At 61.4% G+C, this 16,517-nt stretch overlaps 2 protein-coding genes across 4 annotated transcripts in view; one reads left to right on the top strand and one right to left on the bottom strand.

Moving 5' to 3' along the window:
• The first annotated feature begins 717 nt into the window (after positions 1-717).
• LOC119089719 (transducin beta-like protein 2) lies at positions 718-9,069 on the top strand. Its single transcript, XM_037212529.1, has 8 exons — positions 718-973; positions 1,391-1,594; positions 1,831-2,054; positions 3,847-4,033; positions 4,562-4,747; positions 5,101-5,286; positions 6,354-6,463; positions 7,237-9,069. Exons 1-8 carry the CDS (start codon positions 853-855, stop codon positions 7,339-7,341), a joined length of 1,323 nt encoding a protein of 440 aa, XP_037068424.1. The 5' UTR covers positions 718-852; the 3' UTR covers positions 7,342-9,069.
• Positions 9,070-11,461: 2,392 nt separating this feature from the next.
• Positions 11,462-16,517, bottom strand: part of LOC119090637 (cytoplasmic polyadenylation element-binding protein 2) — a gene marked incomplete at its 5' end in the record, with an annotated part of 50,919 nt that continues 45,863 nt past the window's right edge. For all 3 annotated transcript variants that reach the window (XM_037213477.1, XM_037213478.1, XM_037213480.1), the window contains 3 exon segments: positions 11,462-12,680; positions 12,941-13,051; positions 13,412-13,593. In XM_037213477.1, coding sequence (XP_037069372.1) covers positions 12,564-12,680; positions 12,941-13,051; positions 13,412-13,593 — 410 coding nt within the window.

The raw sequence follows: 16,517 nt of genomic DNA, 5'->3' as shown, positions 1-16,517 counted from the left end.
AGTGCTCGGCCTTGTGGGCAGGGGCCCCTGAATGCAAATTCGGGTCGGCCTTTAGCCTCTTCGGCCCCTCAAACCGGGCCCTTAATCGTAGGTTCCGAGGCATCCGAGTGCCCGCTCCCCCCCCCCCCCCCTCCCCCCCCCCCCTCTGCCCGCGCTACTGCTCCGAATGCAAATAAGTCAAGGACGATGAGAAAGGCTTGCATGCGCCTTCTACTGGTTGCTTGGAACTATGCTTGGTCACCTGAAAGCCCAAAGACGTCCAACTCATTGCGTTTTGTGTAAGAAAACTACGTCTGTTTGGCCGGTTATAGCCCCTTCGGAGGCTATCCGCCCCACCGGGACCTAAGGGGAAAGGGCCTTAGCCCTGTGGCCCCCTCTGAGCCTGCACCTGGATCGAGCGCTCCGCCAGCACGCATGACATCACGCATTCCTGCTGAAAATCGCGTTGACGACTGACGGAATGGAGCCAAAACATCCTAGCTGCAGTCAGCCGGCAATTGACGTCACATGCTATCTAACTTTGCGATGACGTTACGTGACGTGACGTTGGGAGAAGACTGGCTCATGATTAGTGCTGACAACCGTGCCAACAACTGATCGAACGCGGCCATATCTACCTGCGTTGCCATTCACAAGCTACCATATTCCCCAAAACCGGCGCAGCAAGGACGAAAGATATTTGTCTCCGTGGAAAAGTCTAATAGCTGCCTCAGCGCCTTGGTTTTGCGTTACAACCGGTAAAGCCGGTGCTCTTGCGCTGCAGTGACGTAAATCCACGGGAAGGCCGCTCAAGAGACATCTTGTCAATCAGCAAACAAATTGTGCGACTGCTTTCACAGTTAATGCATAGGCATGGATCTCAGCAGTATTTTGGCCCTTAGCCCCATTTTTCTGACAGTGCTCTCTGGCATCGCAATAATCATTTATTTCTCTAAGAAGGCCGTGCCAAGTCATGAATCTTCAACTGGAGGTGGTATGTGAATAACTTATGCTTCTAACATTCATTAATGCTGATGATCATTGTTATTTGGTTGGGAGGGTAACCCTATTAATGCTAATGATTGTTGTTATTTGGTTTGGAGGGTAACCTTAATGCTAATGATTATTATCATTTGGTTTGAAGGGTAACAGTCTGTTTGCTGGGGTGGCTGTGTTACATTTCAGACAGCTAACTCATAGGTTGTCAGTTGTTTGATGATGTGGTTTGTCCAGCACCAACCAGGTTTAGCAATCAAGTGTTTGAAACATGGTAGAGCATATCATTTTGCCCTTGATAGAGTCACAATCTTCATTTTGATGATGAAATACTCAGGGTACAGCCCATGCAGAACATCTGGAACATTTGTCTCAGAACTGTTTGTTCTTATTTCAACTTCTGTGTTATTTTTAGCTTCATCTGAAGCTGCAGGTGATGTCAGTGCATCTACAAATGCCAGTAAGCCCAAAAAGAAGCCTGAGAAAGCCCCACCACACAGAGATAGCAAGTTCAAGTTCAGCCACGCTTGGCTGTCATCATCATTGAAAGGCCACAATGAAAATGTGCTGGACATGAGCTTCAGCCCCAATGGAAAATACTTGGCTTCCTGCTCCAGTGGTAAGTATGTCATCTATTTTAGCTTTGTTGTTGCATGGGCTGATGTCATGGAATATAAATATCATGCTGTGGTCTATTCTGATGCCAGAAGAAGTGCTGTCATTTCATCACAGCATTTTGACAGGTTTTATTGAAGCATAATCAGCATTACCCTTCACAAGGTAGCTGTGAGGGTATTACTGGTATTAGAGCTCGGCCTGTTACCTGTCCACTTTCTGATTGCTGCCACCGCCCAGACCGCAGCGTGCTGCTGTGGCAGACCCGCCATTTCGCCGAGCGCGAGCACAAGTCGACGCGAGTCAATGTCGAGTACGACCACGCCACGGGTGTCAGCTGGAGCCCCGACAACCATGCCCTGTTGGTGGCCAAGTTCAATGAGAACCGGCTGCAGGTGTACAAGCTGAGCAAGAAGCCCGATGGTGTGCTGGGCAACCCGCAGGTGGCGCTCACCTTTGATAAGGTTCGTGACAAGGACGCGGGAGATGTCACTTACTGTCAGCACCGGCTCGTGACTGATGCGGGCCTTTATCTGCTTTCAGATATTATCAGGCGAGTGTTACGTACCTATTGTACGCTTCAGAGCTCGTCCAAAGGCATGGCTGTTCTCGAGCTTGAGTCAACATCATTAAGAGATTCGCAGGAAAAACTCGCATTGAAAACACTCGCGCAAACAGAAGTACATTTGGCGTGACAAAACAACTAGATAGATGTTGCTTCAGCACAGAATCGCACTAAGTCTGGCAGATATATTTGTAAGTCCTTGCTTAAAGGCCCGCAGTGGACAACTGCTTATCTTAAAAGGTGTTTAACTAAATGTTAATGCAAAACGATAGCTGAAAGTCGTTCCAGTAGACTAGGCGGATGGTGCGCTACAAGGTGACGGGCAAACAGTCAATTAAGCATGCGAAGTATATCGCTTATATGGTCGTGTTTTCGCCGTCCTGCGATGACCCATGCGCAGAAGTTGGCTGGCTTTTGAACACGTTCCATGGACCTGGTGTTGCACCTGCCATAGGCGCCAATGCGGTACCTCACAGCCGCGAGCAGTGGTGTGGCAGCTATAGAAGTGAGCATTTCTTCCGGGATGCGTTGTTTTGCGTGACTGGGACCAGTGAGGAGACCCGTGCGTCCATTTTCACGTTGTCCGGTGGGCGGCTCCTACAGCAGCGTCTATCACCAGAGGCCGCTTCGTCACCTACTGCACCTCTTGCTAACGTTCGTCACGCAGCTGTCGTATCCCATGTACCTGCCTGCTTCGGCCACCAGACCTGTCTTCGTGCGGGACAGGTCGCTGCCCGGTGGTAGTATTGACGGGCCTGACCTGCCCAGACGTCGGCAGTGACGGGCCTGACCTGCCCAGACGTCGGCAGTGACGGGCCTGACCTGCCCAGACGTCGGCAGTGATGTGCTGTGACACCTGCCGTCGTCCTCCGGACTGTCCGGATCCTCTGGGCCCGTCCTCGTCCTCCGAACCCTCTGTGCTCGTCCTCGTCTTCGAACTCTCCGTACCCGTCCTCGTCCTCCGGACTGCCCGGGGCCTCTGGACCCGTCCTCGTCCTCCGAACCATCTGTACCCGTTCTCGTCCTCCGGACCGTCCGGACCCTGTGTACCCGTCCTCGTCCGCCGGGCCGTCCGGACCCTCTGCACCCGTCCAGCCCCTGTGTACCCGTCGTTGTCCGCCGGGCTGTCCGGACCCTCTGCACCTGTCCAGCCCCTCTGTACCCGTCCTTGTCCGCCGGGCTGTCCGGACCCTGTGCACCCGTCCAGCCCCTCTGTACCCGTCCTTGTCCGCCGGGCTGTCCGGACCCTGTGCACCCGTCCAGCCCCTCTGTACCCGTTCTCGTCCGCCGAGCCGTCCGGACCCTCTGCACCCGTCCAGCCCCTGTGTACCCGTCCTTGTCCGCTGAGCTGTCCGGACCCTCTGCACCCGTCCAGCCCCTGTGTACCCGTCCTTGTCCGCCGGGCCGTCCGGACCCTCTGCACCCGTCCAGCCCCTGTGTACCCGTCCTCGTCCGCCGGGCTGTCCGGACTCTCTGCACCCGTGCTCTGCAGCCGTCAGCTGTCTCGCCGCGTCGCGTCGCCAGCCGGTGTCTGCTCCGCACCAGAAGCCGCCGCGCAGGAAAGATCTTTTTGCCGTCAGTAGTACACTGATTGACGCAAATGACCCACAATACGGTGCAGCAATTTCCCGGTATTCCGACGCTGCGTGCCCGGGACATGGCTCCAACTGACCGCGCCGCCTCGCCGCCAGCTGGACGACGACCCGCTGGTGGGCAGCGGCATCTCCAGCTCGGGCCGTTACGTCATGTCGTGCTCGGAGCACGGCCGACTCACCGTGTTCGACCTGAAGGGCGCCGTGCTGGCCGGCACCGACACGCGCCAGGTCACCGTGCATGCCGCCCGCATCTCGCCCTGCGGCCGCTTCATCATGTCGGCCGGTCAGTGCACGGGGTTTGTTTGACGGCAGGTGACATGGCCGGGGTCGAAGGCGGGGTGCGGTTTGGCATGCTCGTGGCGGCGGCGAGCGGTGGTGCGGCTGGTGATAGGTTCGAGCCGGCGCGCAGGTGGCCGTGAGTCTAGTGTGGTGCGCCGAGATCTGCCGTTGCCGCCGGCCGGTCTTGGACGGCTGCAGTGGATGCGGGGTGTTGGCTCTCGGTTTTCCGAACAACACTCGGCCTAGAAGCCGGGACGTGTGACAGCGGCAACTGTACCTGGCTGCAGTGACAGGCCTCACCCGGCTACACTGGCGGCTACAACTGGCTGCGTGCATTGTCCATTCAGGTCATGGTGCGTAGGCAGACGCTGGGCGTGTCGCGTTACATTAGACCCGTGTTACTGAACCGTGCCGTCTGTGTTATAGCCGCGCGTCCTTGCACGCCTGGCACCGAGCCGTCGCCACCAGCCGCCAGGGCCGGTGCTGCCCCAGCGTCCCCCCCCCGGTGACCTGACCCGCCCGGCCCCGGCAGGCTTCACGCCGGATGTCAAGGTGTGGGAGGTGGTGTTCACGCGCTCGGGCGAGTTCGACAAGCTCAGTCGCGCGTTCGAGCTGAAGGGCCACACGTCCGGCGTGCTCGACATCTCGGCCACCCCCGACAGCTTCCGCATGGCCACTGTCAGCAAGGACGGCACCTGGCGCCTCTTCAACACTAACGGTGGGTGGGCGACACGGGCGGCGGGCTGCTCGGAGCCCGGAACAGCACGTGCCCGTCAGCTGCAGATGGTGCCTGTGGTGCTGACTGGTTCAGCTCATCTCGCTGATCCTGAAGTGTTCTCGGCCGTTGTGTCATTCGCTGCCATGTTCGCAGGCGGTTTTTGGGATCATGACTCAGCAGCTCGTGTTCCTGCTATTCAGTGGTGCCGTTCGATGCGTGCCGTGCCAAAAAATTCCAGCTCTGTCTTATGTGTCGGTCCCGTGCTTGCTGCGGTATGGTTGATCGCCAGAGCCCCCCCCCCCCCCCCCCCCCCCTCCTGCACTCGTCATCTGACCTCCCGCCTCGCCACGCAGTGGAGTACCGCATCGGCCAGGACCCGCAACTGATGCAGTCGGCCGAGTGCGGCGACGGTGGCACCGCCACGCGGGTCGCGGTTGCTCCCGACTGCAGCACGGTGGCCGTGGCCAGCCGCGCCGATGTGCGGCTCTTCTCGGCCGAGACGGCCGAACTCATGGCCACGGTGGCGGCGCTGCACACCGGTGAGTGGCGCCGCCGCCGCCGGATGGCGCCAGTGGCTTGTGTGGTGCTGACACGGGCTGCCAGGCTCTGTCGGCGGCGCGGTCACGTCTGGGACAGGAAAGCCGAAAGCGGGGATGTTGTGATTGATGTGTCGATTACATGTTTGGAACGTTGCAATCTGCTAGCTTAATGCAATCATCTGCGGTTACATTGTCGTAGCTCGTGGTTTTTGCAACTCATGTCACCCACGACCTTGGCGCGCGGCCTGTTTGCACGCTGTGTGTCCATGCTGTCGGCGCACCCCAAACCCAGCCGTCGTCGGGCGCGCAGTGGGGGCTCCCCGGAGCTGGCTGGCATGATGGCGCTGCTGTCGACGGTGCGCGGCCGCTGCCGTCTCGAGAGCGGCAGGCTGTGCCCGTCGGCAGGCTGTTCGGGACGTGTGCTGGTCGCCGGGGAGCATTCATGGACCAGTCGGCCTCAGCCACGTGACTGGTCAGAGCAGACGTGTAACGATGGTGCGGTCAGTGACGTTTGAGCAGTACGTAACCCGGATGAAGTAAGCTGGGATGTTGGAGAAGTCATTCTTTTTACAGAAGCACTGGCTCTAGCAAAAACACGAGTCATTCTGATGTTTTATCAGAGGTTTCATGCCGGGTGGAGGCTAATGCGGCGTTGCGGTGTTTTTCGTGTTGTCCGTGTTGCGGACAGCGGCGCTCTGCCCGCCCCAGTCATGACGTCACGTGCTGTCGGCGCGTGGTGCGATCGCCGCCAGCCGGCTGACGTCCCCGATCTTATCGTGCTCGCCATGACACTCGCCGGCGTCTGCATGGGGCTGACTCAGGCCGCGTATCGTGCACCAATCAGCCGCATCGGTTCGAAAGTCACGGTCAGCAGGGAGGTACGCGAACTCCTGAAGGCGGGGACCGCGAGACAAAGCAACTTCACTTAGTTACACTCTCCCCCCCCCCCCTCCTCCCCCACTGACCCGCTGCGCACCCCTCGACAGCTGCCATGACTGCGGGGTGCGGCGGCTGCCGTGTGTGGGTGCCCCCTGACCCCCGCCTCCCCCGCCCCCGCCGTCCGACAGGTCCCATCACGAGTCTGCTGTTCGACCCGACCAGCCGCTACCTGCTGACAGCAGGCGACAAGCACATCCGTATCCTGCACAACGTGCCGGGCTGCCGGGTCAATATTCAGGTGAGTGCGGCGCCGGCGGTGGCGGCGACGGCGGCGCGGCTGCGTCCGCTCGCCGGGGACCGGAGCCGGCCGCGGCGCGCGCCACCGCCCGGCCCGGGAGCTGGGCTGGCGGCCGTGGGAGGCGGCGGCGCTGGCTGGTGCATGGCAGGACCGAGGGGGACGGGCGCTGGGTGGGCAAGTGGTTTGAGCACGTGCGAAATCAAATGAGTGGTTGATGAGTGAGTGATGCGTGGGTGGGAAAAGGCAGCTTCCGATGTCATAAGCTGACACGCTGGCAATGCGCGTGAGGCAGAGTCGATCTAGATGAGGATCCCGACCCGCGGACCCGCTAGCTGCAGCGTGACTTCCTGCCAGACGTGTTACTGAGCTGTGATTGGACAGGACTGCTATAAGCCTGATGACTGGGCCACAGACCATATTAAATGCGCCGCGGAAGAGGCTTCCGAACTTCCAGCGTGCCGCTGGCCAGGTGAATGATCTCGCAGACACCCCGAGTGCGGAGGTTTCACCGTCGCTCTGTTTCTGCGGTGGTTTTGCTGACCGCCGGCGGGTTTGTGTGCGTTGGTTTTACGGATCCTCTATGTGTTTGTATGCGGGGATTTTGCGGCCTCCCCGCGGTGCGCTCGTCTGCGCTTGTCTAAACTCCGTCAGCGGGTCCGGGTGCGGCAGTGTTCCGCGTGACGCCGCCCTCCCCTCGGCCTGAGGCGGAGCCGTCCTCGGCGTGTCGCGCCGCTGCAGGCCGCTGACCGCCGCGCCGCCTCCGTCCCCGCCAGGTGATGAAGGATAAGCTGGCCAAGACCACCAACAGCACGCTGAAGGAGCGGCTGAACGCGCAGGTGCGCGAGCTGCAGGCCTTCCTGGACTCGCTGAAGGAGTAGTGGGGCGAACGTCCCGGCCTGGACCTCCGACGTGGATCGGCGGAGGACGGTAGCGGCGAGGACCGCAGAGCAGGCGACGGGGCGGGGCTTTGAAGCTTTGGGGTATGGTGGATTAACCCTGTGCATACAAATTACGGGCACTGACGGCGTTGGCGCGCGTTGCGCCGCTGTTTTTGGTTGAAGTGGACCCATTCTCGACGATCGTGCCGAGGGCGCGTGTCCGCTGCTGAGAACATACTGCATGCCATGCGTGCTGTTGTTGCGCACGCTCCGACCCGCGCGCACGCTCGCCGTGCTAGGCGGGCTATGCGGTGACCATTTCCGTCACGATGACTGCCAGACGCACGGAGTGTCCCCACACGCTGGCGGTGACCACTTATTTTGTGATATGCCGTGGATTTGCCGTTTCACTTCAACCTCCGATGAAGTCGAGCGGCCGTGACGTTTTCCGATGGCATTAGGAAGCGGCGCCCGCGACGCGGGGTCTGAATGCGTGCCACAGGTTGAGACCTAGCCCCTGCGATGGCATGCACGAGAAAAATAGTCACACGCATAAATTGTGCAGTGCTCAGCGTGATTTCATTTCATTTTGCCCGAAAACAAACGTTTCTTTTCGTTCAATTGATGCGAACTGTTCATATGGGCCTCGCGGGCATGTCTCCACGGGAGCCATCGGTCTCGCGGGCATGTCTCCACGGGAGCCATCGGTCTCGCGAACATGTCTCGACAGGAGCCATCGGTCTCGCGAACATGTCTCGACAGGAGCCATCGGTCTCGCGAACATGTCTCGACAGGAGCCATCAGTCTCGCGGGCATGTCTCCGCAGGGGCCATCAGTCTCGCGGGCATGTCTCCACGGGAGCCATCGGTCTCGCGAACATGTCTCGACAGGAGCCATCAATCTCGCAAACATGTCCCCACAGGGGCCATCAGTCTCGCGGGCATATCTCCGCAGGGGCCATCAGTCTCGCGGGCATGTCTCCGCAGGGGCCATCAGCCTCGGGGGCATATCTCCGCAGGCGTCATCAGTCTTGCAAACATGTCTCCGCAGGGGCCATCAGTCTCGCGGGCATGTCTCCGCAGGGGCCATCAGTCTCGCGGGCGTCTCCGCAGGGGCCGTCAGTCTCGCGGGCATATCTCCGCAGGCGTCGTCAGTCTCGCAAACATGTCCCCGCAGGGGCCATCAGTCTCGCGGGCATGTCTCCGCAGGGGCCATCAGTCTCGCGGGCGTCTCCGCAGGGGCCGCCAGTCTCGCGGGCATATCTCCGCAGGCGTCGTCAGTCTCGCAAACATGTCCCCGCAGGGGCCATCAGTCTCGCGGGCATGTCTCCGCAGGGGCCATCAGTCTCGCGGGCATGTCTCCGCAGGGGCCATCAGTCTTGCGGGCATATCTCCGCAGGGGCCATCAGTCTCGCGGGCGTCTCCGCAGGGGCCGTCAGTCTCGCGGGCATATCTCCGCAGGCACCATTAGTCTCGCGAACGTGTCTCCCGAGGAGCCTTCGACGCATGCCGACCTCTTATACTGAAAACGATGTGTCCATTCTACACTCTACCTGTTTGGAGCTGAAGCGGCTGTTCAGGCCTTTAAAAGTCATTTTCTAGGTAGATGCCTATTGACATTGGAAAATATCATGGCCCTGAGGTTTGTAAGTTCAAAAGTGAAATGGCGTGTTGTGGGCGTGTTAACGTTGTACCGACGTGTTGTGAGCAAATATATGCTTTTGCATTCTATGCCGTTTGAGAAGTTCCGCAGCGCGCAACTACGTTGGACCGGGTCTGCTCCCGGTAAATAATTCCAAGCGAGGAACGGTGCGGCGGAAACTTGGGTAATGCGAGCTGGTGTCTGCGCCCGACGATCGGTAGCAGAGCACGCCCTAATAGGCGATGATAAACTGTGGACTCCATGGAGCCCGGCGGAGCGGACGTTTTGACCCGTAGGACACCGGTTGGATCAATCTCGCACTGCACAGGTAGAGCCGCCGGCCTCAAAAGTGACTCTTCTGTGACGCCAGTGGAGCGTGAAGTGAGAGCAGTTCTCTCAGTATCAAGGGAGCATATATTGCGCGGCGCGCGTGATGTTCTCGGGATGAGAGCTTGCATTTTTACCGCAGTAACGCCACCGCCAGATGTGCCACTGACGTAACATGCTGGGGCTAGATCCTCACCATGTGGTGGTCTGCGCATCGCTATTCCCTATTCAATTGCAGCCGCTGGGAATGCGAGGAATTGTTTGCTCTTTGGGTTCTGCTAGTTCCGATGGTGGCGCCCTGTCCGGATATTGCCCACGGCGTGCCAGTTGGAGCCGTGTCCCGGGCACGCAGCACTGGAATACCAGGAAAGTACTGCACGCCATTGCGGGTATGTGTGCCAGTCAGTGTACCACTGACTGCGAAACGATCTTTCCTACGTTATTCACCAATGGAGCGCGGAGCATGCAAACGCATGGATCAGTCGGTCCGACCGCTGGAACTTTCCGACGCTCCGCCAAACTTCCGCGCGCCGCCGGCCTCCGTCCTCGCAGCTGGTGGTTCCCGCCCATCGCACTTCCTCCTCCCGGAAGCCGATCGCAGCGGGCGAGAAAACTTGTTCTCGCTACAAACTGCTGGCTCCGACGGGCGAATGCCACCGCTCCAGGCACGGGGCGCGCGCGCGCGCGGCCCAGCGGCGCCCACTCGGTCAGCCCACACCTGCGCCAGCTCGCGGTGTACTGCAGCCGCCCAGCGCGCTGTCCCGGTGTGGCGGCAGGGAACGGCAGCCGGCCCTCCGACAGCCGGCCGATCGTGGCCAACCTCCGCTCTCGTCCGCCGACTCACAAAAACACCATGTCTGTGATCTTTATGTAATTATTTATCAAAACATAAAAACGTCTGACACAACAAAATAACTGTAAACTGCCCCGAACAGGTGAAACGAACGGCGGCGGCGGGCCGCGCGCCCCGAGGTCGGGCTCGCGGCCGCCGCCGGCGCGCGCCGCTACAAAATTAGAAAACGGTTTACAAAACGGCGCGTTAACTAAGGTGACTGAAGCGCCGAGCCGCACCGGCGGGCGGCCGGCCGCGGGCGGGGGCGCGCCGCCGCCGCCGGGTCACGCCCACAGCCGGCAGCGCCGGCGCGAGCCAGCGACCCGGGCGCGGCCCGCCCCCGCCGCTCAACGAGGCGCAACGTAACAACGGACAAGTGGGCAACGTCTATGGAAATACGAACCATTCAGCAACGGGCACACTACCGCACAGACACTGTCCGCGGCGTTAATTATGAAGCGTTATAAAATCACTTCCGATTTGCTAAAATCATACTATAAAACCATGTTGCTAGCAGTGTACTTGGACTAGGAAAATAAATGAATGACACCTTTAATTTTTGTACAAAACCCACGGTCGCGCAGCGACTACAGTACGCGGGAGTTCGGTAGTCGCACTGAAAACGGGCCGCTTTGAAATGGCGCGCACTGCACAGCAAAAGGGCGCTCCACCAGCGGAACGGGGCAGGGGGCAGGGGGCACACAGCCGGCAGCAGGGCCGACGCCCATGGCGGGGGGGGGGGAGGGGGGGGGGGGGCGGAGGTACGTAGGCGAAACCCGGAAGCTTCCTGTGGTACTATTAGAAAAATAAACTACAAATTAATGCCCACGTACTGCTACCCTGAAAACAAGCGTGTCGACACGGGGGACGGGGAGCGTTACGGTGAGGAGACGGGCACGGCTCGCAGGCCGGCGCAACAACTACTGCTGAGTCTAGCACATTATGCTCTCTCGGGCAATTTACCGACCCGGTTATGGAGCTTCGCCCCCTGTGATAGACGACGCACACACCGCGCCCGCGCCTACACCTATCCAACAACGGGCCCGGCCAGCGGCGGCGGCGGCGGCCACGACCGCCGGCCGGGCGCTCACCCGACACCGCTTTTGATTCCCGATCATCATGCGGCTCGCCGCGGCTTTTGACGTCTTTTGACCCGCATCAGGGTGGGCCGGGAGGCGGCCGGTGTCGCGCGCCACACCCCGGGCGTCGCACTGCACGCTATCACAAGCACTACCACAGCGGCGCGGCGGCCGGCGCCGGGCGCCAGCGCGCGCCGGGCGGCGGCCGCGGCGCGCGGCGGCGGCCGGCGCCGGCGCCCGCGCCCAGTCGCGCACACATAGGCAATACGAGCCTCCGCTCCAGACAACCGCGAAACCGACACACCGAGTACGCAAGGTGCCGGGTAAGCTACGATACCACTCGACACCGGTTAAATGATGATAACACGCGAAATAATAAACGTCTGAACTAGAAAATTAATTGCATAAATTAGGTCAAATCACAATAATGGATAAATACAGCTATCACATAACCTCCTATTATACATATGCCCGTGACGGAGCGAGTTGGGCGCCAGGCCCTCACGACTTCAAATATTGAGGATAAATAGAAAACAGCGGTGCGGGGGCGGACCTGCGACAAGGCGCCGAAGGTCGCGCCCTCGCACGGGTGGGGCGGCGGCGGGGACGGCGGCGGGGTCGGGCGGCCAGCGTATTAAAAACACGGTCACACGGAGAAACATACGGCAACGGCAATGTCATTCCATGGGCCGGGCGGCGCCCGGCGGGCACAGGCACGGGGCTCTCCGTACAAAAGGCGCGACCCCAAAAATAAAGAGGAGGAACTATGCGATTTCAATCCCACGTAGTGCTGTATAAATATCGGCGATTTGTACATAAATCTATTTACAATTGCAAACGGCGACGATACAAAAACGGTGAAAAGGTAAAAAATGTATCCAAAGTGGCGCCCGGCAGGAATCATACGTGCTGCGGCGACAGCCGGAGGCTAACAACTACGGTAATATGTCACAGATATATAAAACGGCAGCCGGCCGCCCCGGGGCCCGACCCCGTCCCCGCCGCCGCCGGACTAGGCTATGGCACATCACACGCCGGGAGAACGCACGTCTAGCCTAACGAGGAGCCGAGCCGGAGCAGTAAGGAGAAAGAGAAAGGTCAGCAGGGCCTGCGCCGGGACGTTGGGTCGCTGACCGTCCGCCGGTGGCCGCTGACCGTCCGCCGGTGACCGCTGACTGTCCGCCGGTGACCGCTGACCGTCCGCCGGTGACCGCTGACCGTCCGTCGGTGACCGCTGACTGTCCGCCGGTGACCGCTGACCGTCTGTCGGTGGCCGCTGACCGTCCGCCGGTAGCCGGTGGCCGTCCGCCGGTGACCGCTGGGGGCCTGAGGCGGATGCCGGCCTAGCACCAGCGGTAGGGCACGGCGCGAGGCCGGTCGGCGCCCTCCTTGACCAGCGGCTTGTGGAACTCCCGGCCCGGCCGCGAGTGGATGGTGGCCCAGCAGTGCTCGCAGTAGTACTGCAGCAGGCGGCGAAGACGCGTCAGTGAACATCAACACACGAGCGGAGACGGCTGGCACACTGTCACCGGGGCGCTGAGAACCGGGAGAGTTTGACTGACCATGTGGTATCGCTCGACTGATGCTTATGCAGTACGACATGCTCGGCTCGTGACATTGCAAACGTGACCTGCCGTACGCCAACAGGCTTTACAGTCGCGAGTCGCGAGCCTGACGCGAGAGGGTCGCGAGCTTCCAGCGACAGCAGGCACCGACTCGCCTGCAGACAAGTGACGTTGGCGCAGAAGAAGGGGGCGAACTTGCCGCCGCAGCGCGTGCCCTGGCACTCGTCGCACATCTGGTCGTCCAGCACGTACGGCTTCACTTCCACCTACAGGACGGACAGGACCGTCAGCGGGGTGGGGCGGGGCGGGGCGGTAGAAGGGCCAGCGCCCCCGTCGGGCGCCGCGTCCACGCGCGTCAGAGCCCGCCGCTGGTCCTGATCGTCCCGGCGCCCGCCGCCGGCGGTGTCCGCACGTGCGGCGCAGAGAACAGCTCGCCAATCGTGCCAGCACACCGGAAGAGCGAGGACTTCTCCTCAGACGCCCGTGGGCACGGGCGTGTGGACGCCCGTAGACACAGTCACCGCTCCACCGCGGCAGGCGGCGCAGAGCCTTCGCCATTGGAGAGGTGGCCGGCTGGCGCGGACAGCCAACAACCGACACTGCCTTGATCCTCCGCCGCGCCTCACCCGCTTGTCAATGTCGCCGTGCTGTAGCTGCACGAAGCGAGCGCTGATGGCCGCGATGTAGCTTTGCTGGTTGCTGAACGCCACTCGGCCGGCGCCCTTCGGGTACTTCAGCTCCGGGTCCGTGTCGATGCCGGCGTAGCAGACGCCGCCGTACAGGCGGTCCATGATCATGGCCAGCTCCACTGCCGGTCAGATCAGGCAATGTCAGGTCACGGCAAGACAGCTCAGGTCACGGCAATACAAGTCAGGTCACGTCAGGGCAGGCCAGATCAAAACATGGCGGGTCAGGTCACGACGGGACAGGTGAGGTCACGACAGGGCAGGTTGGATGACGGCACGACAGGCCAGGTCACGGCAGGTCAGGCCACGTCAGGACAGGGCAGGTCAGGTCACGGCAGGACAGGCCAGATCACAGGGCAGGCCAGATCACGACATGGCGGGTCAGGTCACGAAGGTTAGATCATGGCACGACAGGCCAGGTCGCGGCAGGTCAGGACAGGCCAGGACAGGACAGGTCAGGTCACGGCAGGACAGGTCGGGTCACAGACGCCGTCACGCCGGCAGTCTGTGGCGATGGTGCACGGTTCATGACCTTCATGCTGCGGCGTCCCATTCAAGGTCACGGGTCACGGCTAACCCTGACCTGGCCAGGCGGACTCAGCCGGCAGGCGCAACACTCACAAGCTTAGCCATCTGCCACGGCTGCTCAAATCCCATCAATAAACACAGGTCATAAAGCGGTCTCACAAAAGACAGGCGATCACCAATAGCTTGTGTGGAAACATGACCTCGAAGGCCCCGGGCTATCAATCACACAAGACAAAGCAGCAAGGCAGACACCAGGGCCACTTCTAAGTAAGCCAGACGGGGTCACAAAGTCACCAGCCCACTTCCGGACATTGCTTGAGCGCAGTCAGCTTCAACTCCCCAAACTGGGCGGCAACTTGAGAGGTCTCATCAGTGTTACGCGGTGCTTAATGGCCGTTGGTTGGAGTTTGCCACTCAGCCGCGCCAAGTTATCCCCGTCATTAGCTGGTAAACGGACGTCATCCAGGACGCGGGTCCCATGCGAGATCGTCTATCAGAGAGCGTCGGGCCCGCGGATCGGGACATTAACGCTTCAAACATCTGCACACATATTGTTCGCCCGTCACCTGCTGAATGCCGGCGACAATCCAACTGAATCCGATCAACGCCGCTCGTTCCTGTCCCTGGTGAACCCGACTTTAAGGCATTCCTCACGAAGAAAGGCTTGAACGGTGTGGCATCGCCTTTCCGTGAAATACGCACTCAGCGGGTTGCCGCATGACTGCTGGTAACACGAGTCGCTCGCCCGTTACTCCGTCACTGCTGGCTGACAGGGTGAGTGGTGTTCTGGCAGACCATCCACTAGCCTGCGGTCGCCAGCGGGCGGCGGTGGGCGGGCTCCATTTCTCAGCGCCGCGGCGCAGTACGCGCCGGCTGCCTCTCCGTCGGCCTGCCGGCGATCACAGCCGACCACCGGCATCGGATCCTCCCTCCCAACCTACCTACTTTCCTCTCTCTCTCCCTCCCTCGCCAGTTCGCCCGACTGACCTGACCCAGCTGACAGGGGTCGACACCGAACGTGAAGGTCGGTGTCATGCTGCCCCCCACCCCACCCCCTCCCGCCCTCCTCCGCTAGATTTAAGGCGCGAGCGGCGGACAGCCGCGGAATCGACCCGGCTAAAGGTCAGGAGGTCACCGGGCGCGAGCCCGCCGCCGGCAGCCCGGAGCGCCCCCGCCCCCCGAACTGGCGGCGGCCGCGGGGGCGGTGGCGGCGCCGGGCGGCCCACTCACACCTGGCACCGTTGTGCCCGGACGGGTCAGGGGGAGCCACGCCAATCGTCGACGCCGGTCGGTCGAGGGCTGCCTATGTCATCCGTCCGAAGACCACAAACGTACTCGGCTTGAGTCAGGTGTGGCGTTAAATCATGCTTGCCAGAAGTCGCACACATTGAAATTTAATGGAGCCACTGAATCAATAATTGCTTGTTATTCCGATTTCAAGAATTCACCAGATCACGAAAAAACACTTTTACATTTGCTTAAGTTATGGTAATCGTGATATAAACCGGCCGTTTCATTTCAGACAAGCCTGAGCCGAGCATCAGCCTGCCGCAGGTCACCGGTGCTCGTGACCAAAAACCACATCCCCACCTGACCACACCGCGGGCCGGACCTTCACGCCCGAGGCCGACGGCCACCACTCAGCCTGGGCGCCGACCCGGACACCGACCGACCCGGACACCGACCGACCCGGACACCGACTGACCGGGACACCGACCGACCGGGACACCGACTGACCGGGACACCGACCGACCCGGACACCGACCGACCCGGACACCGACTGACCGGGACACCGACTGACCGGGACACCGGCCGGCCGGGACACTCGCCGACCCGGACACCGACCGACCGGGATACAGACCGACCCGGACACCGACCGACCCGGACACCGACCGAACTGGACACCGGCCGACCCGGGCACTGACTGACCGGGATACAGACCGACCCGGACACCGACCGAACTGGACACCGGCCGACCCGGGCACTGACTGACCGGGAAACTGACCGACTCGGACACCGACTGACTGGGACACCGACTGACCCGGACACCGACCGACCCGGACGGCTTGCCACCCAAAGTCCACCGGCTGCCGCCCCCTTTCCCATCAGCCATCTGATGGCTGGGGGAGGCGACCAACAATACCGACCGACGGGGACGATCATAGACAAAGTCCGCGGCGGGCGTGGGCGGGGAGGAAACCAGGCAGGACCGTGGCGGGAGCGTGCGCTCTGGGGCGAGGGCGCCACCCCCGCCAGCGGGTACGAGCGGAGGGGAACCAGGACGGACCGTGGCGGGGGTGTGCGCCCGGGGAGGAGGGCGCCACACCCAGCCGACAGCGGGTACGAGCGGAGGGGAGACCAGCACGGACCGCGGAGGGTGTGCGCCCGGGGAGGAGGGCGCCACACCCAGCCGACAGCGGGTACGAGCGGAGGGGAGACCAGCAGCGGACGCGGAGGGGTGTGCGCCCGGGGAGGAGGGCGCCACACCCAGCACAGCGGGTACGAGCGGAGGGGAGAC

The sequence above is a fragment of the Pollicipes pollicipes genome, unplaced genomic scaffold (assembly GCF_011947565.3).
Source record: "Pollicipes pollicipes isolate AB1234 unplaced genomic scaffold, Ppol_2.1 Scaffold_3087;HRSCAF=3621_pilon_pilon_pilon, whole genome shotgun sequence".
Taxonomy (NCBI): domain Eukaryota; kingdom Metazoa; phylum Arthropoda; class Thecostraca; order Pollicipedomorpha; family Pollicipedidae; genus Pollicipes; species Pollicipes pollicipes.
This window is presented reverse-complemented; position numbering and strand designations above follow the sequence as displayed.